At 39.9% G+C, this 21328-nt stretch overlaps 1 protein-coding gene and 1 non-coding gene across 2 annotated transcripts; both read left to right on the top strand.

Moving 5' to 3' along the window:
- The first annotated feature begins 14372 nt into the window (after positions 1–14372).
- Positions 14373–14475, top strand: LOC117273393 (U6 spliceosomal RNA). Its single transcript, XR_004503401.1, has one exon. It is a non-coding gene; the product is annotated as a U6 spliceosomal RNA (small nuclear RNA).
- On the top strand, positions 14423–16627 carry LOC104120193 (2-oxoisovalerate dehydrogenase subunit alpha 1, mitochondrial-like). The gene is made up of 6 exons (XM_070177670.1): positions 14423–14633; positions 14749–14848; positions 14928–15039; positions 15194–15333; positions 15473–15659; positions 15764–16627. The coding sequence occupies exons 1-5, from the start codon at positions 14440–14442 to the stop codon at positions 15617–15619; spliced, it is 693 nt and encodes a 230-aa protein (XP_070033771.1). The 5' UTR covers positions 14423–14439; the 3' UTR covers positions 15620–15659; positions 15764–16627.
- The last annotated feature ends 4701 nt before the right edge of the window (positions 16628–21328 follow it).

The following is a 21328-nucleotide window of genomic DNA, read 5'->3' as shown; positions in this document are numbered from 1 at the left end:
AAGCTCCCACCGGATTGTGTATGTGCCAGAGGTGCAAGTATTATAATAGAGCTTTAAGTTGTGGATGTGAATCATACCTATGTGGAAGGGAGGTCATGAAAGAAATAGAAGATGTGATGCGAGATTTTAAGGTAAGTAAGGTAAAGGTAAACAACGTACGAGATACTCAGGTATAAAAGGTTATGAATAATCTATACTTCAGATAAAGGGCTAGAAGCGTTAGGATTCAGTATCCAGGAATGATAGCGTCGTTGTCAGTGGCATGTCTTCCGACCTATGGTTTCTAGGTATCGAGAAGTATAATTAAGAGAGTAAAGAAGGGTTACAGACGATGTGATGTCTCACTTGATATTCCAGGATGATATAAGGAAATCTATGATGCAAGCAAGTTGAAGGAAGGTTACGAGTAGTATTAATAGATATGTGTACGTCGCAAGCTAAAGTATGGTAAAACGACAAAGTTTTAGGAAGACAGGAGTAAGGATAAGAAAAGACGAGTGAGGAGGTGACGAAAATGGATAAGTCCTCAGGATTAAGCCCATGAACACAAAAAGAGCTGATGATTTCTCTAAGTTATGGAAAGCTCAGTATAGCCTGAATGAACTCAAAGGAGTCAAAGACTAACAACATTTAGAAGAGATGGAATGCTGCCCTGGTAGTAGAATGAGGGTGTAATTGTGATAAATAAAGGATGATGTTTGCGCCTTCGATTGAGTAATGATTTGAAAAAAAGGGATTTCATGAATTGTACAGGATTAAAATGCACCCATAAGATGAACCACGTAATGATGCCATGAAATACAGTTATGGAAGTATGGTATCGCCCCCAGGTGGATCAGAAAAATCATTTCAAATATTCCTCGATGCAACGCAAGCCCTAGTGGCAAGGTATTACGTAAGAAGTTTCAAGTTATCAGTGGCATATTTGTAGATCAATATTGAGGTGAATCAACAATAGATGGACAAAAGTCACAAAGTATGAGATGAGATTAAACCATCATTCTTAAGATGAATAGTAATGAGGAAGCATTAAAGGACTTAGATTTATACATATGGGATAAGCAACGAAAGTAACTTAGAATTCGGTAGCAGACCTCAGTAATGATAAATCGAAGTAAGAATTATGGTATAGTGTGAACTACCTAGATGTAGTAAAGTCATATGAATGGATAACCAGGTCTATGAAATAAGATATAGTAATATTCGTAAGTTTAACAAAGTACTGAGCACAGAACTTCAGTGTATTTATAGATGCCCAGAGGGACATCTTATCAAGCTCTGTATGTGGTTACAAAGTGAGGCATAGAGATTGGCTGAAAACTGGATGAAAAAGGAGAAAAGAGTCGCATAGGCGCACATACAAAGAAAAGGTCGTACAGGCTGCATGACAGAAGGTAGCAAGAGTTACGAGATTGAAAGAATTCCGACCATATATCATGGTATGAGAAAGAGGCCTAAAGGAGGGAATGCTCTGGCCTTTGGATTTATTCAAAGAACAGTTGCCTAAATAGCAAGAGGAGTATTAAAGTATTCGCAAGAGCTATGGGTGATGAGAATGATAAGTGCATCAATAAACATTCGAGGAAGAATGTTCCAAAGGGGGGAATGATGTTACACCCCATGTTTTCGTACGTAAAAGTACGCCATGAGTAAATTGATGAAATCTCGGAAATGAGATATTACATCTTGTATTTTCGTACGTTAAAGTTTCGTCGTAAGTTAATCGTTGTAAGTTCGGGAATGAGATTATTTTGAGATTATAAGCAATATGCTATTTCAAATAAGTGATGAGTAAATTCATAATGATGAGAGGGTAAGCAAATCGAAGAAAATGAATTTCGTCGAAGTTTGACATTTTGGGATACAATACGGTCCAAGCTAAAATACCCGATATTTATGGACTAGTACCATACAAGGTGCCACATGGCCATGATAGTAAGGTGTACAAGGTATGTTAAAAGTGAGTAGTATTTTAAGTAAATTGAGATAATTCTTAATTATTTGGTAATGGGATATTACCTAATTAATTAGGAAATTATTGGATAAAGATTAAATTTCTCAACGTCGCAGCCCACCCTTCAAACTAAGTGACTCATAAACCAAATTAAAAGGTGGCAACGAATCTGTACACGTGTTCGCATGCACCGAAAGATTAAAATTCAAAAATTCTTGGATGGCCACTAATTTTATTAGTGAATTGGTGATAGGTCAAGTGGTAATCATTTTTAATTTAGGTGCACTAAACATGTTTGCCATTGCTAATACTCCATATATTATATTCCTAGTTGTTATGTTTTTGCTGATTCACCTAGCTCTTTAGCGTGCCAATATAAGAACGTGGAAATGGTTATAAGGATTAGGCATCTCTTTCATGGATTAAAATAAACATGATGGAGCACTTGGTAGGCATTTGGTTTATGTTACTGTTGTGAGTGAATTTGGTGTGATCTCATTCTTGGAAAGCCTATTATAAACGTTCACCCTTCATTTGGTATAGAGAAGGAGTTAACAAACATTCAACACCCTTTGTTAAGGATAATTATTTGGGAATTCATGCCTTGAAGATAATGCTTTTGAATATGATCCAAGTTTGAATGTTCATCTATGACCTTATCGAGTTCTTATGAGAAATTAACGTATGTTAAGGCTATCCCTTCTTTCTTTTTGGCATAATTCATACGATACAAATAAATCGAGTAAACGCACAATTTTCATAAAAACTCTATTCATAGAAGTATTAGGGGTGTCTATGTTATCGATTCTCCGTGTGAATTATTATTATATATTTCTGTTCATGGGTCTCAGAAAAATACGTATTTGATAAAGTTTATTCGAAAGGCATATTGATTTTTATGACAATCCAAGAAATCTTATTAACGTAATTCTTATGTATTTCATGCATTTATACATGTATATTGACCCATGACCAGATGGCGTTATATACGCGTATATTATATATATATGGGATATGGAAAAAGGTTACGACGTTATATACGCACCACCATCTGATCAGCTGGTATACGTTGATGATTTGCCCACAGTGGCCGAGATGATATGATGGGATGCCCTCAAAGGCTTGATGATGTTATGAACGCATATACCTATGCATGGTATGACATTTATACGCATATGCATGTCATTATATTATTAAATGATTCACAGAGCTATTCAGACTTACATGTCAAGTCTTTTACTCCATATTTCTCTCATATATGTTATTTACTGATTTTCATTCCTTACATACTCGGTACATTATTTGTACTGATATTTCTTTTGCATGGGGACATTGCATTTCATACCCGCAGGTCCCGATAGACATGTCGAGAGTCCTCCAAGCAGGCTATCAGCTCAGCGGAAGATTTTGGTGTGCTCTATTTGCTCCGAAGTTGCTATTGGTCAGTATGATTAGGAAATGTGTTGATTGGTATGGCGGGGCTCTGTCCCAACCTTTATAACATTTCTGTATCCTTAGAGACTTGTAGACATATATCGTATACATGAAAGATTGTACGACCTTGTCGGTCTATATTTAGTATACGAGTGATCATTTTGGTCTTATAGGCCCGTATGTGTTATGTATAAGTTGGTATTACATGTTTTATTCTACTTATCCTACGGCAGACTTTACGGCTCAGTTACCTATGATAGCATGATACAAAAAGATATGTTATGTTGGTACTCGGTTGAGTAAGGTGCCGGGTGCCCGTCGCGGCCCGTCGGTTTGGGTCGTGACATTCTCCTCTATCGTGCAATGTTGTTTTTTCAATACTGATTGAACTCTTCTACTCTTATTCTCTCACAGATGGCGAGAACACGTACCGCTTCCTCAGCTAAATAGCAGCCAGAGCCTCCAGTGGCAGCTCCTACGCGGGGCTGAGGCCGAGGCCATGCCAGAGGCCGAGGTAGGGGCAGGGCTCAGCCCAGAGCCCTAGCAGCAGCCCCAGCAGTGGAGCCTCAGATTGATCTTGATGAGAAGGTTCCAGCCTAGACTATTCCTGCCGGACCAGCTCAGGTTCCAGAGGGGTTCATTGCCACCGAAGTACTTCAGGATGCTTTGGTCCGTTTGGTGGGACTTATGGAGAGTGTGGCCTAGACTGGCGCATTTCCCATGGCACTAGCCGTCTCTCAGGCTAGAGGAGGAGCCCAGACTCCCACTATCCCTGCTCCAGAGTAGATGGCTCCCCGGTATCAGGCTCCAGCAGCTCAGCCAGTCAGAGTAGTTCAGCCGGTTATTGCATCACAGGTCGGAGATGGGCCAGCTATGTCTTCTACGGCTTTATGGAGATTTGACAAGTTCACCAAGCTCTTTCCAGTTCACTTAAATGGTGCTTTTTCAGAGGATTTCTAGGGGTATCTTGACAGCTGTCACGGGATTCTACGGAACATGGGTATAGTGGAGACCAATGGGGTCGATTTTGCTACATTTCAGATGACTGGTTCAGCCAAGAAATGGTGGAGAGATTATTTGCTGACCAGACCAGCTGGGTCGCCTGCTCTTACTTGGGACCAATTCTCTCAGCTCTTCCTAGAGAAGTTTCTGCCTATCACATTGAGAGAGGAGTGTCGCCGTCAGTTCGGGAGTCTCCAGCAGGGCAGTATGACTGTTACTCAATATGAGACCCATTTTGTGGATTTGGCCTATCATGCCATTCTTCTGCTTCCCACCGAGAGAGAGAGAGAGGGTAAGGAGGTTTATTGACGGACTTGCTCAGCCTATCAGATTGCAGATGGCTAAGGAGACTGTGAGTGAGATTTCTTTTCAGGCGGCTGCTAATGTCGCCAGACGAGTCAAGATGGTTCTTGCTTAGGGAGGTCAGGGGTCTGACAAGAGACCTCGTTATTCCGGTGAGTTCAGCGGTGCCTCATCTAGAGGCAGAGGCACCTTTGGTAGAGGCCATCCTCCCAGGCCGTTTCATTCAGCACTCCAGGCATCCCACGGTGCCTCAAGTGGTCGCGGTCCTCATATGCCTTATTCCGACTAGCTAGCTTACAATGCACCACTAGCTCCTATTAGTGCACCTCCACTCTAGAGTTATCAGGGTGGTTACTCAGGTCGAATGGGTCAGTTTCAGGGTCAGCAGTCACATCAGCCAAGGTTATGTTATACTTGTGGTGATCCGAGGCACATTGCTAGATTTTACCCTCGGGCAATGGGGAACTCACAGTATCAGAGTTCTCGTGCCATGGTTCCAGCACCAGTTGCTGCACCACCTGCTCAACCAGCTAGATGCAGGGGTCAGATAGCTAGAGGTAGAGGCCAGACTGTTAAAGGTGGAGGTCAGGCCGTTAGAGGTGAAGACCAGCCAGTTAGAGGCCGTCGTAGGGACGTAGTTCAGAGTGGTGGAGCCCAGCCCCGGAAGCATAGGCCTGAGGCTGAGTCATCTGATGTTGTTATAACAGGTACAGTTTCAGTTTGCAGTAGAGACGTTTCAGTTCTATTTGATTCGGGATCTACTTACTCCTATGTGTAATCCTATTTTGCTTCATATTTGGTTGTGCCCCATGATTCTTTGAGTGCTCATGTGTATGTATCCACGCCAGTGGGGGATGCTATTATTGTAGATCGTGTTTATCGTTCATGTGTGGTCACCATTGGGAGTCTTGAGACTCGTGTAGATCTTCTACTTCTCAATATGGTTAATTTTGATGTCATACTGGGTATGGATTGGCTGTCACCTTATCATGCTATATTAGATTGTCACACCAAGACGGTGACCTTATCCTTGCCGGGATTGCCTCAATTAGAGTGGAGAGGGACTCTTGGCCATTCTACTAGAAGGGTTATCTCTTATGTGAAGGCTCGACATATGGTCGAGAAGAGGTGTCTAGCTTATTTGGCTTATGTCCATGATTCTATTGTGGAGGTTCCTTCCATGGATTCAGTGCCGGTTGTTCGTGAGTTTCCAGAGGTGTTTCATGCAGATCTGCCAGGGATGCCACTCGACAGGGATATTGATTTCTGCATTGATTTGGCTCCGGGCACTCAGCCCATTTCCATTCCGCCATACCGCATGGCCCCGCCAGAGTTGAAAGAATTGAAAGAATAATTACAAGATTTGCTTGATAAGGGCTTCATTAGGCCTAGTGTCTCGCCCTGGGGTGTACCTGTGTTGTTTGTGAAGAAGAAAGATGGATTGATGAGGATGTGTATAGATTATCGGCAATTGAACAAAGTTACCATCAAGAACAAGTATCCATTGCCGAGGATTGATGATTTATTTGATCAGCTTCAGGGTGCCAAGGTATTTTCGAAGATTGATTTGAGATCTGGCTACCATCAGTTGAGGATTAGGGCATCCGATGTTCCTAAGACAGCTTTTCAGACTCGGTATGTGCATTATGAGTTTTTAGTGATGTCATTTGGGCTGACAAATTCCCCAGCAACATTCATGGATTTGATGAACTGGGTGTTCAAGCCCTACTTGGATTCCTTTGTGATTGTATTTATTGATGATATCTTGATCTACTCCCACAGTCGAGAGGAGCATGAGCAGCACCTTCAGATCGTTCTTCAGACTCTGAGAGACAGTCAACTATATGCTAAGTTCTCAAAATGTGAGTTTTGGTTGTGTTCAATTGCTTTCTTGGGTTACGTTGTATTAGCAGGGGGTATTCAGGTGGATTCTAAGAAGATTGAGGCAGTCCAGAACTGGCCTAGACCCACATCAGCTACAGAGATCCGTAGTTTCTTAAGATTGGCAGGTTATTACCGTCGATTCGTGGAGTGGTTTTCACCTATAGCAGCCTCATTGACCAGGTTGACCCAGAAGGGTGCCCCGTTCAGGTGGTCAGACGAGTGTGAGGGGAGCTTCCAGAAGTTCAAGACAACTTTGACTACGACACCGGTATTGGTGTTACCCTCAGGTTTAGGATCTTATATAGTATATTGTGACGCATCTCGTATTGGTCTGGGTGCGGTATTGATCCAGGGTGGCAAGGTTATTGCATATGCTTTGCGGCAGCTGAAGGTTCACGAGAAGAATTACCCTATTCATGATCTAAAGCTGGTAGTCATTGTGCATGCGCTGAATGTTTGGAGGCACTATCTTTACGGTGTGCCATGTGAGGTGTTCACGGATCATTGGAGCTTGCAGTATTTGTTCAAGCAGAAGGAGCTCAATTTGAGGCAGAGGAGGTGGTTGAGCTATTGAAAGATTATGACATCACCATCTTGTATCATCCCGGGAAGGACAATGTGGTGGCCGATGCTTTGAGTAGAAAGTCAGTTAGTATGGGTAGCCTTGCATATATTCCAATTGGGGAGAGACCGCTTGTACTAGATGTTCAGACTTTGGCCAATCAGTTCGTGAGGTTGGATGTTTCTGAGCCCAGCCATGTTCTAGCTTGTACAATTGCTCGGTCTTCTTTGTTTGAGTGCATCAGAGATCGGTAGTACGACGACCCTCATTTGCTTGTCCTTAGGGACATGGTGTGGCACGGTGATGCCAAGCAGGTTACAATTGGAGATGATGGAGTTTTGAGGATGCATGGTCGTATTTGTGTGCCTAATGTGGATAGACTTCGTGAGTTGATTCTTGAGGAGGCCCACAATTCCCGATATTCTGTTCATCCGGGCACCGCCAAGATGTATCAGGACTTGCGGCAACATTATTGGTGGAGGCGAACGAAGAAAGACATAGTTGCATATGTAACTCGGTGTCTAAATTGCCAGCAGGTAAAGTGTGAGCATCAGAGACCTGGTGGTTTACTTCAGAGGTTAGAGATTCCTGAGTGGAAGTGGGAGCGTATCACTATGGATTTTGTTGTTAGACTCCCACGGACTCAGAGGAAGTTCGATGCAGTTTGGGTCATTGTGGACAGGCTGACCAAGTCAGCAAACATCATTCTTATGGCAGTTACCTATTCCTCAGAGCGGTTGACAGAGATTTACATCCGCGAGATCATCCGTCTTCATGGTGTGCCCGTGTCTATCATTTCTGATCGAGGTACGCAGTTTACCTCACACTTCTGGAGGGTTGTACAATGTGAGTTAGGCACGCGGGTTGAGTTGAGTACAATATTTCATCCACAGACAGACGGACAGTCCGAGCGTACTATTCAGATCTTGGAGGATATGCTCTGCGCATGTGTTATAGACTTCGAAGGATCGTGGGATCAGTTCTTGCCCCTTGCGGAGTTCTCCTACAACAACAGCTACCAGTCGAGCATTCAGATGGCTCCCTATGAGGCACTATATGGTAGGGGTGCCGGTCGCCAGTTGGATGATTTGAGCCGAGGGAGGCTCGGTTATTGGGTACAGATTTGGTACAGGATGCCTTGGACAAGGTCAAAATTATTCAGGATAGACTTTGCACAGCTCAGTCCAGGCAGAAGAGTTATGCCGACCGCAAGGTTCGTGATGTTGCATTCATGGTCGGGGAGAGAGTATTGCTTCGGGTATCACCCATGAAGGGTGTGATGAGGTTCGGAAAGAAGGGAAAGTTGAGCCCTAAGTATATCGGACCTTTTAATATTCTGGAGAGAGTGGGAGGGGTGGCTTACAGGCTTGCGTTGCCACCTAGTTTATCAGCAGTTCATCCGGTGTTCTATGTGTCCATGCTTCGAAAGTATCATGGCGATCCGTCCCATGTGTTAGATTTCAGCTCTATCCAATTGGACAAGGATTTGACTTACGAGGAGGAGCCGGTGGCTATCCTAGCCTAGCAAGTTCGCCAGTTGAGATCAAAGAGTTACCCTTCAGTTTGCGCGCAGTGGAGAGGTCAGCCTATTGAGGCAGCTACTTAGGAGTCCGAGTCCGATATGCGGAGTAGATATCCCCACCTTTTCACCAGCTCAGGTACTTTTCTATGTCCGTTCGAGGACGAACGGTTATTTTAGAGATGGAAAATGTGATGACCCAAAAGATCATCTTATGTTTTAGAACTCGATTTTGCACTCTTAAGCCTTAAAAATCTCATTTTCACCCTCCTCAATTTGCATACGCAGTCCGGGCGTGTTTCCTGAAAGATTTTTATGTTGAAAATTGAAGAAAATAAGAATTTTTGCCTAAAAACTTCAATTGAGTTGACTTCGGTCAACATTTTTGGTAAACGGGCCCGAATTCATATTTTGACGGCCCCGGTGGGTCCGTATCAAAATATGGGTCCTGGGCGTATGCCCGGAATCGAATTTGGAGGTCTCTAGCTCGAGTTATGAATTTTTGATAAAAATTAAAAGTCTGAAAATTTAATTATTTTTAAGAATTGATTGATGTTTGGCATTGCTAGTACCGGGTTCATATTTTAGTTCTGGAGCCTAGCACAGGTTCATTATAATATTTAAGACTTGTTTGTGAAATTTGGTGAGAAACGAAGTTGGTTTGACGTGATTCGGACGTCCAGTTGAGAAAATAGAAATTTTAAAGCTTTCTTGAAAATTTCATTCGATTTGGTGTTCAATTCATAGTTCTAGGTGTTATTTTGGCAATTTGATTGCGCGACCAAGCTTGTATGATATTTATAAACTTGTGTGCATGTTTGGTTTGGAGTCCCGAGGGCTCGGGTGAGTTTCGGATAGGCTACAAGATGTTTTAGACTTAGAAAATCTGGTGCGTCTATGCTGTATCTGGTATCTGATATATTATACTTCGCGATCGCGTAGTCACTCTCGCAATCGCGAATGGGAACCTGGGCTGGGGAGGATTTTATTCTACGTGAACGCGAGACCATGGTCGTGAACGCGGAGCATTGGGGGGAGTTGCTGTACGCGAACACGACCCGTCGAACGCGAACGCATAGCTTTAGCTAGGCTGGGCAGGGGACCTGGGAAACTCTATGCGAACGCGAGCCCTGTCTTGCGAACATGAAGGTAAGGCAGGCTAAACCTTCGCGAACGCATAAAGACTCCCGCGATCGCGTAAGTCCTTAGGAGGCTGCTCTTCGCGAACGCGACAGTGTTCACGCGATCGCGATGAACACTGTCGCCCAGCACTTAAAACAAAATCAAAAATGGGATTTAGCCATTATTTCACATTTTCAAGAACCAAACGGGCTAGAGACGATTTTCAAGAGATATTTGCTTTCCCAAAGTGTTGGTAAGTGATTCTAAACTATTTTCTTTCAATTACCCATTTCATTTCATAAATTTTCAACCTAAAATCTAGAGTTTTCATGGTAGAGTTGGGGATTTGGATAGAAACTAGGGATTTCAGAAATTTGGGGATTTAGACCTCAAATTGAGGTCGGATTCCAAAATCAATTATATATCTGGGCTTGGGGGTGAATGGGTAAATGGATTTTGGTCTGAACCTCGGGTTTTGACCAAGCGGGCCAGGGGTCGATTTTTGACTTTTGGAGGAAAATTTGGAAAATCTAAATTTATACAATGTAATTGCTTCCTTTAGAAATATTTGATATAATTGAGTCATTTTTGAATAGATACGAGTGGTTTGGAGATGGATTCTAGAGGAAAAGCTATGATTGAGTATTGAGTGGCCTTCGGAGCAAAGTAAGTGTTATGTCTAACTTTGACTTGAGGGAATTAGGAATCTCAGACTATTTGTTATGTGAAATTCATGTGAGCGGCGTATATGTGTGGTGACGAGTACTTATGCGCCGCCAATTTACCTGCTTTTCACCGTTCCTCCTTTTTTCTTATATTGTCTCTTTCCTATGCCTAAGTGCTACTTGTTTATGCTAGTGCTGTTAAATTGATCGTTCTTATCATGTTTACGGATTCTCTGGTGATAATTGAGTATTTATTTCAAAGTTGAGATTGATATTGTGGAACCAAATGTTAAAGTAAGGCTTGTACTTGTTATTCCACCTCCATGTTGTTATTTATGCATTACATTATGATAAGGGAGAGTGTTAATGCACGAAAGGTGTTGCCGTGCCATATTGTGAGTGTTAATGCACGAAGGGTGATGCCATGCCATATTGTGAGTGTTAAAGCACGAAGGGTGATGCCGTGCCATACTGTGAGTGTTAATGCACGAAGGGTGATGCCGTACCATGATATGAGAGTTAATGCACGAAAGGTGATGTCGTACCGTTTCTATTGATTTTATGATGAGATTGAGAGTAAAAGCACGAAGGGTGATGCCGTGCATTTTTCCTTTACTGTATTCGTTGTTTCTGTTGATTCATAGTATATTGGTCGTGCCAGTTATCATTCTGCTGTAGTTCCTTATCTCGTATTTCCCCCAGCATGTTTCCCCTTCCCGATATTTTCCGTCTAGCTCTTCATTATTGTTATTCGTATATACACTGTTAAATTATACAGGTTAATTTGTAGGTGCCTTGCCTTAGCCTCGTCACTACTTCATCGAGGTTAGGCTCGATACTTACCAGTACATCGAGTCGGTTGTACTAATACTGCACTCTGTACTTTTCGTGCAGATTTTAGTATTGTCTAAGGTTGATCGAGATTTTAGTTGTTGGACCCGCCATCCGGAGATTCAAGGTAGATCTGTCGGCGTTCACAAACCTTGAAGTCCCCGTCTATCTTTTCTGTTTTACTGTTTCTCTCATTCAAACAATTGTATTTCTCTCAGACTATTATTTGTAGTAAATTATAGAATGCTCATGAATTGTGACTCCAGATCCGGGTGGTAGTAATTTAATGCAGTTCTTATATTATTCCGCACTTACTATATTTCATCTTAGCTAATTATTGTTATTTACTGAATGGAATAAAAATTGGTTTAATGATTCTCTAACGTTGGTTTGTCTAGCAAGTGAAATGTTAAGCGCCATCACGGTCCCGACGGTGGAAATTTCGAGTCGTGACAAAAGCCTAGTTTATTTTTAATCGATAAACCTTGCAATATACTCCGCCTCCATGATCAATAACCAGCTCCACTGAAAGGAGTTAACACGAGCGTAGCACGAGGATTATCCGACGGGTGCAAATTCAAAGGATCGCTTGGATCGATTCCGGAATTTCCTTGAACTCTAACATTCACTGATGTACTAGCTACATCATTCAAATCGTCCACAACCATGAGTAAGCAAAACTAGTTATGCTAGTATTACGCTGTTAGAAGAAGAAGCCCCTATTTAGACACTCGAATTAGGGCAAAATCAAGGAGATACTAAACAGAAGAAAGATAATGAACAGAGGAGATGATCGTAATAGAGTGGCCGTGCTCTGATACCATGTCGATTACACATGCCCTCACCTCGCTCAAGCTCGAGACGAGCAATAATAGAGGTCAGAGAGATAGAGAGAGTGCATAACGAAGAGAGAGAAAGAAATATTTGAAATGAATCCACCGACCTTATTCTGATATTTGTATTGACAATATATACAAAACTTGTCTAACTAAAGTGAATAGCTAAAATAGCCTCTTTACAAATTAACTAACTAATCACTTTATAAATGTCTAGCCACTTTACATAATTAACCATCTTAACAACTTGCAAGCAGATGGCATCAATAACATGAAAGGATCCCATCTGTGATTTTAGCTCCATTTATTATTGCATGGAGTTATGGATGTATGCCACGTGTTAGAATAACTTTTGAACGCTTAGATTTTGCATTATATACTTAGATTAGAATAAATGCATATTACCATATTGCACAAATTAAATAATAGTAATATAAATTTTTATTTCTCATTACATTAACTCCATTAGAAATAACAAACAAGAAGAATTTAGGTGCACATCCATAATTCCATTAATTAAGAAGTAAATTCAGGGCCGGTGCGGGGGCTGGTGAGTAGGTGCCGGGGGTGGTGGGTCTAGCGCAGAAGGAGATCCAGGATTTAAACACTATGAGTTCGACTTTTAAAGTTTTTAGCATTGAACTCATTATATTTTTAAAGTTATGGGTCCATATCTACTATTTTTGTAATTTTAATGAATTTTTACATATAATGAATTTTTATTATATTTTACTCCGCGTCAAAAGTTATGGGTTCAATTGAACCCGTCAATAATATAGTAGATTAACCCCTGGTCTAGCGGCCAGAGTGAGGGGAGGGTGGTTGAGTGGGGAGGATTGAAACTGTTTCAGAAAATATTTTTTCTTCTTTTGACAGGAAAGTCATTTTTCTAAAATTTGAGGAAAATGAGTTAATAAGATAAATATTTTCTAAAATATTTAAGCCAACTAAAAATTGAAAAATTAAGAAACTGAAAAATATTTTCCTCCATACCAAAAACAATCCCTTTCTCTGTATATATTCTGTTTTTAATGCCAATAACTTTTCAGGAATTTATACTTTGGTGTCATATAAGCAAGATTTGACATGGACAAATTTATAATTTCCGTTTAAGAGAAATGTGTTGCTATACGTGGAAAAGCATCATCTTTCTACTTGAATTAGAAAATGATTTCAGCTCTTTACCTTTTATTATTGAATTAGTAGACCATGGATTTACCAAGAGGAAAGGTTCCAATTACAACTCAAATGAAGTTTATCTCATAGTCATCTGAAAAGAGATTATCTTGTTATCGAGTCCTTGACGATAATGGTTGTCTAATTCGAGGCAGTATATTTGAGCAGGTATAGTATGAGCAATTCTTTAAGTAGAAGTAGAAATTCATTTCCAAAAAGACATAGATTTTGATAGAATTTATTGGACATCAAATGGTTAGTTAGCAAAGGATTGGCACTAAATATGCATTCTACAATGGTAGCAGTTCAAACTATGGACACCATATTTTATGAAGCACCAAGGCAGGGGAGGTTATCCTTCTACCTCACAAGTACTGGAGAAGAAGCTAGTAACATTGCTTCTGCTGCTTCTCTCACCTCTTGTTAGGATCGGAAGCCTGGGTAGTGCGTAATTTAGCCAAACAACGTTATAATAACAATAACAAAGACAATGCAAGTTGATAATAACGGCAATTAAAGCATATAAAGAAGACACAAATTTAACGTGGTTCGGTCAAAGTGACCTACGTACACAAGCGGAGAGGAGCAATTTCATTATACCAACAAGAGTACAAAATTAAAATAAATACTCTAATTAATCCCAAATACCCTAAGAGAGTAATCTCACAAGATCGCTCCAAAAAAGGGTTCACACAAGTGCTTCCCAACGCTCAACTCTCATACAAAACACTCTTAATAAAGGAGGAAAGGAAGAAATAAGAAATGAATACTCAAGTCTTGTTGGTGTGATTAAAATGAACTAATGTCCTTTCCTTGCAAAAACGTTTTGGCATCTTAGTTGTAAAAGAAAAGATACAACTTGTACAAATGATATCTACCACACAATGCAATATTTTTGGGTCCCAAAAAATATTGCCAACAAAGTCTACACTTTGCAAATATGCTTATATTTATGTGAGATGAACTCCATTAGCCAAAATATTGTCCATATAACACCTCTAATGATATTGTGTTGCCTCAGGGAATTGATTTTATCCTCCTAATCTACTGCTGCCCGTGTAATTAATGTTTAAACCAAATTAATTTACCCTTCGGGACATTTGATAAAATTGAGACGATATATAGAATATTACTGTGGCCCCTCTGCAAGGATGACATGTCCAAATCGAGAAATGGTCCAAACTTGGGGGGGCCGACCAGGGGTTCTGTTATGGCGCGGCTTCACTCTGCAAGAATTTGCAGATCAATTGTTCGGAAATAAGGACAATTATGGGAAAGGAAGACAAATGCCAATACATTATGGTTCTAATAAGCTCAATTACTTCACTGTTTCCTGTCCTCTCACGTAATATTTCAAATCCTCATACATATACCATTTTCTTTTTGCCATTTTCCTAGTACAAGATTCAGAATTTTGTATCTAAGCAATGCTCCGCTTCAAATAAAATCCATTTTTTCAGCACGCAGCTTCCACAGGCTGCTGGCGTGGCGTATTCCCTGAAAATGGATAAAAAGGAAGCTTGTGTAGTGGTTTATTTTGGGGACGGTTGCACCAGTGAGGTAATATAATTGAGCATATTAGCGCAATTTTCGCTTAGAAGATCAAGGCCATTTATTTTCTTCTTAAATCTTTATGCAGGGTCATTTCCATGCTGGTTTGAATTTTGCAGCAGTAATGGAAGCTCCTGTCGTTTTTATTTGCCGCAACAACGGATGGGCCATTAGTACTCCTGTAACTGAACAATTTCGAAGTAATTCCAAGCTCATTCAGTTTAATATGCACAACATTAAATTAATTTTGTCATTTTAGTGTCTGTAGTTTACAACAATACAAATGATTGAATGCCTCTAAAATAAACAAGATTGCTTTAGTTGGTTATTGTTTTCAGTGTTTTCTTTTTATAGGTGATGGAATTGCTATTAAGGGACATGCTTATGGAATTAGAAGTATTCGAGTAGATGGCAATGATGCTCTAGCAATTCACAGTGCTATTCGCGCAGCTCGTCAAATGGCAATAAAGGAGCAAAAATCAATATTAGTTGAGGTGAAATTTAACTCCTTATATATCTACTAGCCCTAAACAGTGTAAGTGCCAAAACCAGTTCAAGTTACAAAATACATTGAAGTTAAAAATGTCTACATAAACTGCACAAACCTTAATCTGGTAAAAGTTTAACTCTCAGGCTATGGCAAATAGAGTAAGCCACCATTCAACATCTGATGATTCAACAAAGTATCGGTGCGTTAAAGGAAATAGAGCAGTGGAGAACATCAAGAAACCCTGTAACCAGATTCAGAAAGTGGATTCAGAGAAATGGCTGGTGGTTTGATCAAAATGAAACTTAAATTCGCAGAAACATCAGAAAACAGGTTCAACATTCAACAACCATGGCATAATTTCATACCATTAGTTTTATTTTTGTGGAAAAATTACGCGACACAGAAAACATATACATTTTATTTACTATTCGTAGTGTTAGAATCAGCCATGGAAACACAGAAGAAGAGCATGGACCTTGGGCTTAACTCAATCCCAAAAGCTAGCTTATGAAGTGATGATTGACAGCAATCTGCATGGCTGCTTTGTTATCACAGTATAGAGTAACAGGTTGGAGGACAAAAACACCTAGTTATGCAAATAAGCCCAACAACCAAGTGATTTCAGCAACAGCAGTGGCCATACTCCTGTTCTCAGCTTCTACACTGCTTCTGGAGACTATGTGTTGCTTCTTAGACTTCCATGAGATTAATGAATCACCAAGCTTCACCAAATAACCACTGGCAGACCTTCTAGTAACAGGACAAGCTCCCCTTTCAGAGTCACAAAAGGCAACTAGAAAATGCACAGGTGACCTCTTCAGGTGAACCCCAAGTCCAGGTGCATTCTTGAGATATCTCACCGCTCGAAGGGTTGCATCCATATGAGATCTCTTAGGTGCGTGCATGAATTGACTGAGACTCTGAACAACATAACATATGGCTGGCCTGATAACTGTAAGATACAGAAGCTTGCCAATGAGCTTCTGTTATGTCTACTAAAGGATCTGCAGTGGGAGAATAGCATGCTACCTTATCAAATTCAACTGTGGTCAGTTTTTGATTGATTTCAAGAGGGGTGACTGCTGGTTTAGCTCCACTCAGCCATAGTTCTGATATCAACTCTAGAGTGTATTTTTTTTTATTGAGTAGGATCCCATGTTTAGATCTCAATACCTCAATACCAATGAAGTATCTCAACTGACCTAAATCCTTGACTTTAAATTGCTGATGTAAGGAATGTTTGGCTTCACAGATTAACTCAATGCTACTCCCAGTTATCAACAAATCATCAACATAAACCAGTATCACAACAATGTGCTGACTAACTTTTTTAGTGAACATGGAATAGTCAAATCTACTATGTTTGAAGCTTGCATTTAGCAAGGCTTGAGTAAGCTTCAAGTTACACTGTCTTGCTTGAGCCCAAACACAGATTTCAAAAGTCTGTAGACTTTCCTCTGCTTCCCCTGCCTCTGAAACCCCTGTGGCAAATCCATGTATACCTCTTTTGAGAGATCTCCTTATAAGAAGGTATTAAAGACATCCATCTGGTGCAATTCTCAGTCCTTAGAGGCTGCAAGTGCAATGACTGACCTGACTGCCACCATTTTGGCAACTAGTGAAAAAGTTTCATTATAATGTAATCCTTCTTGTTGGTTGTATCTTTTAGCTACTAATCGAGCCTTAAACATCTCTATCTCACCATTGAATTTATATTTGATTTTGTAGACCCACTTGGAGCCTATACAATTCTTTCTAGGAGGCAAGTCAACCACTTTCCATGTTTTGTTTTCTTCCAAAGTCAGGATTTCTTGCTTCATGGCCTATATCCACTTAGGATCTTTCACAGCTTTTCCGAAGTTGTGTGGCTCCCTTAAGGCTGAAAAAGCTAAGACATAGTCTTTGTACTTCTGTGACACCTGGTCATATGACAGGAAGTGAGAGATAGGGTGGACACAATTTGATGATGTTGAACTAGTGGTCACATAATCTTGTAACCATATAAGAGGATGTTTGGTTCTAGTAGACTGCCTAGTTACTGTATTTGAGCTGGACTTTTTTAGTATATTGGATTGATTGTTAGGTGTATTAGGACATGGAGACTCCACCTCAGTTGGATCAGCTACTTGATCAACAGAGGAGTCTTCTACTGGATCACCATGTACTACTTGGTCTTTCACGAGACATATAGCTTCATCACTAATTTGAGTGCTTGGTTCTTCCATCCTTTCTGCTGCTGGATGCTCATGCTCATGTTGAGGAGACAAAAACTCTATAGAATGATCCACTACTGATGGAACATGAATCTCATCTGACTTGGCAAAGGGAAATTCATTTTCCCTAAACACAACATCCCTGCTAACAAAAAAGGTATTAGTGGCCAAATCATATAACTTGTATCCTTTCTGAGTTGTAGAGTAGCCATAAGCACTGCCTGTCTTGATCTTGTTGCAAATTTATCCTTTTTCAACATATTTGTGGCATAGCATATGCAACCAAACACTCTCAAGTGAGTGAGTGATGATTTCCTACCATATAACAATTCAAAAGAACTTTGACCATTAAGAATTCTGGAAGGTAATATGTTCAGTATGTAAACTGCAGCTTGTAATCACTCACCCCAAAATCTACTAGGAATAGAAGCCTGAAACTTCAAGGCCATTGCAATATCTAAGATATGCCTGTATTTTCTCTCTACTATGCTATTTTGTTGTGGTGTATACACATACTGCTTTGGTGAATGACATCATGTGCCTGCAAATAGTCATTCCACTAACAGGTGAAAATTTCAGTCCCATTGTCTATTCAAATCACTTTAACTGTGGTATCAAACTGAGTTTGAACCATGCAAAGGAATTACTTTAAGAAAACAATAGTCTCACTTTTTAATTGTATAAAAAAATCCAAGTTGCTCTAGAGAAATCATCCACAATAGTGAGAAAATAATGTTTGTTATCATGAGTAGTAGTCCTGTATGGTCCCCAAACATCCATATGCACTAACTGAAAAGGCTTAGTACTTCTACTCTCACTATTAGGAAAGCTTAGTCTAGGTTGTTTTGCCAGAAGGCAAACAATACATTGATTATGAACTGCATTGTCTACTCTATGGTACAAGAAGGAAATATGTTGCATCACTGGAATAGAAGGATGACCTAGTCTTTTATGACACAAACTACTAGATTATGCACTTGTTTTTCCCGCTGCTTTAGCCTGAGTCACCAGCTGTTTGACACCTTTTCCTTTCAGCGAATACAAGCCATCATGCTGTCTACCTATCCCTTTCACCCTGCAATTGTAAAGATCCTAAAATATACACAATGCAGGTAGAAAAAATGGAAGCACATCACAAATCCCTAGTTAGTTTTTAAACTAACATTAGGTTAAACTTAAAGTTAGGGACATAGAGAACATTTTCCAGCTTATTATCTCTTGTCAACCAAGCACTGCCAATGTGAGTGATATCAGTGCTATCTCCATAAGCTTAACTTTATTGTTACCAAAATTATCAACACTTTTCACATCACTCAACAGATCAAATATGGAAGTTATATGATGTGTAGCCCCTAAGTCTACTATCCAATTTGATGTATGCACAGTTGATGAAAGAGAGACAGTTGTACATATGTGCCTGAGTCTGTGTCTCATTAGATTCATCTTTACTGAGAAAGTTCAGAATTTGCTGGTACTGTGCTTCTGTAAAGAAATAGTCTCCACTCTTGGTGTGTGAGGTTCCTGGTGTGTTCATATTAGTAGGTCCTACAACATTGTTAGCTGTTGTGAGAGTGCCTCTTGCCTGACCATCTCTTGGCTGATATCCACCTCTTTTGTTCTTATAGTCATCTGGATAACCAATTAGCTTGTAATAATTTTCCTTAGTGTGTCCTCTCATGTGACAATGCTCACATTGCAAAGGTTGTTTCTTCCAACAATATGGTTGACCTATTCCAGCCTATAGTGCCAAAGGATCTACCTTGTTCATTTCAGTGTTGTTATTGATGGTCTGTTGACTTTCATCCTGTGATATCATAACATAAGCTTGATTAAGTGTTGGCTCAGTTGTCTTCATGAGGATCTGCCTCTATGCCTGATTATAAGTGTCATTAAGCCCATTCAAAAATTGCATCATCCTCTGTTGCTGAAGATGCACAACATGTTCTTTTGACTTAGGACAACCACAATTTAGAAATGGTACCAAAACATCATACTCTGCCCATAGTTCTTTCAATTTGGTAAAATATACAGCCACAGTATCACCTCCTTGTGATAATTTTGAGATTTCACTATATAATTGAAAGATTCCACCTGATTTACTTTATCAAAGTGCTCCTTAAGATATTCCCACACAGCACGAGCATCAGATGCCTAAATAATTCCACTGATTAATTCTTTCGAAACTAAGTTCATAATCCAGGAATGAACAATCGCATTGCATGTTTCCCACTCCTTATGGAGTGCCTCTTTAAACGATGCCTTAGTACAAGTTCTTGTTACAAACCCTAGCGTTTGTTTACCTTTCAGTACGAGTCGCATCGATCTACTCCACATGCCATAGTTTTCAGAACCGGTGAGTTAAATAGGAATCAACACCAAACTAGGTGTGTCAGAAGGTTACAAATACAAGGGATGAGTGTGATCGATCTTCTCTTCCGCCATTGAAGATCGATGGAAGAAGCTCAAGAAAGAAATAGGGAAATACTGTGATTGATCAAGAGATACTTACAAATTGCCTATCTGTGCGAGTAAAATTGTTACACCCCATATTTTCGTACATGAAAGTACGCCATAAGTAAATTGAGATAAGCTCGAAAATGAGATGTTATATCCCGCATTTTCGTATGTTAAAGTTTCGTCATAAGTTAATCGACGTAAGTTCATAAATGAGATTATTTTGAGATTATAAGCATTATATTACTTCAAACAAGTGATAAATAAATTCGTGAAGGTGAGAGAGTAGGCAAATCGAAGAAAATGAATTTCGTCGAAGTCTGACATTTTGAGATAAAATACGGTCCAAGCTACAATACCACATATTTATGGACTAGTGCCATATAAGGTACCACATGACCATGATAGTATGGTATATAAAGTGTGTTAAAACTGAGTAATATTTCAAGTAATTTGAGATAATTGGTTAATTATTAATTTAAGTGGATAAGTGTAAGAATTGTCTTGTCCACGTGGGACCATGACAACTAAAGTGATGTATGACTAATATGTATGCTATGTTGGTGTCACACTTTGGGATACGAAGGCTTGCTAAGCATTAAAGTTATAAGTGGGGCCTACTAACCAACACTTTTAAAGAATTCATCTGAAACTCTAAGTCTTTAGATAAAGTTTAAGGAACATTGGCAACCTTGCCTTAGGGAAATGGTGACTCTTAAGTTCGCATAAAAGGTGGCAAAATTTGGAAAAATCTTTGGCCAAGTATCCCTTATCAAGTGGGCCCCACACCACTATAATAAGGAACCTTTCAAATTCCTTCATTCATGTTAGGAATGATATCATATGGATCTGCCATGTCAAACATAAATTGCTTTCAATATTAACTTGATTTCTACATGAAAATTGCCTTGAGTCTCAAATGGAGAAAGGCTTCAAAAGGGGTAAATGATGAGATATTCAACAATTCATACGAGATTGTATCTTAGCAACGTGAGTGCTTTAGCAAAATCCATAAAATACTTCTTAAATTCAATAAAAGTCATATAAGATTAAGATTAATTCACAAAGAGAGCAACAGGAGTTCTTGGATTTGCAAAGAAAGAATTCACCTTATATCAAATTCACAAGTAACGATCTTAGGCAAAGGAATTCATACGAAGTATTACTATGCAATATCAACAGGATTTGCAATTCTAAGAGAGCCCGATATAATCTTTCTCAAGGACATCATACGGATATTTTCCTACTTTGATCTGCCGCTACGTATTTTCACAAAAGACGTGTGTTAGAGGGATTGTCAAGAGAATCGACTCAGGTATATTAAGGCTATCC

This window comes from Nicotiana tomentosiformis, chromosome 6 (assembly GCF_000390325.3).
Source record: "Nicotiana tomentosiformis chromosome 6, ASM39032v3, whole genome shotgun sequence".
Taxonomy (NCBI): domain Eukaryota; kingdom Viridiplantae; phylum Streptophyta; class Magnoliopsida; order Solanales; family Solanaceae; genus Nicotiana; species Nicotiana tomentosiformis.
This window is presented reverse-complemented; position numbering and strand designations above follow the sequence as displayed.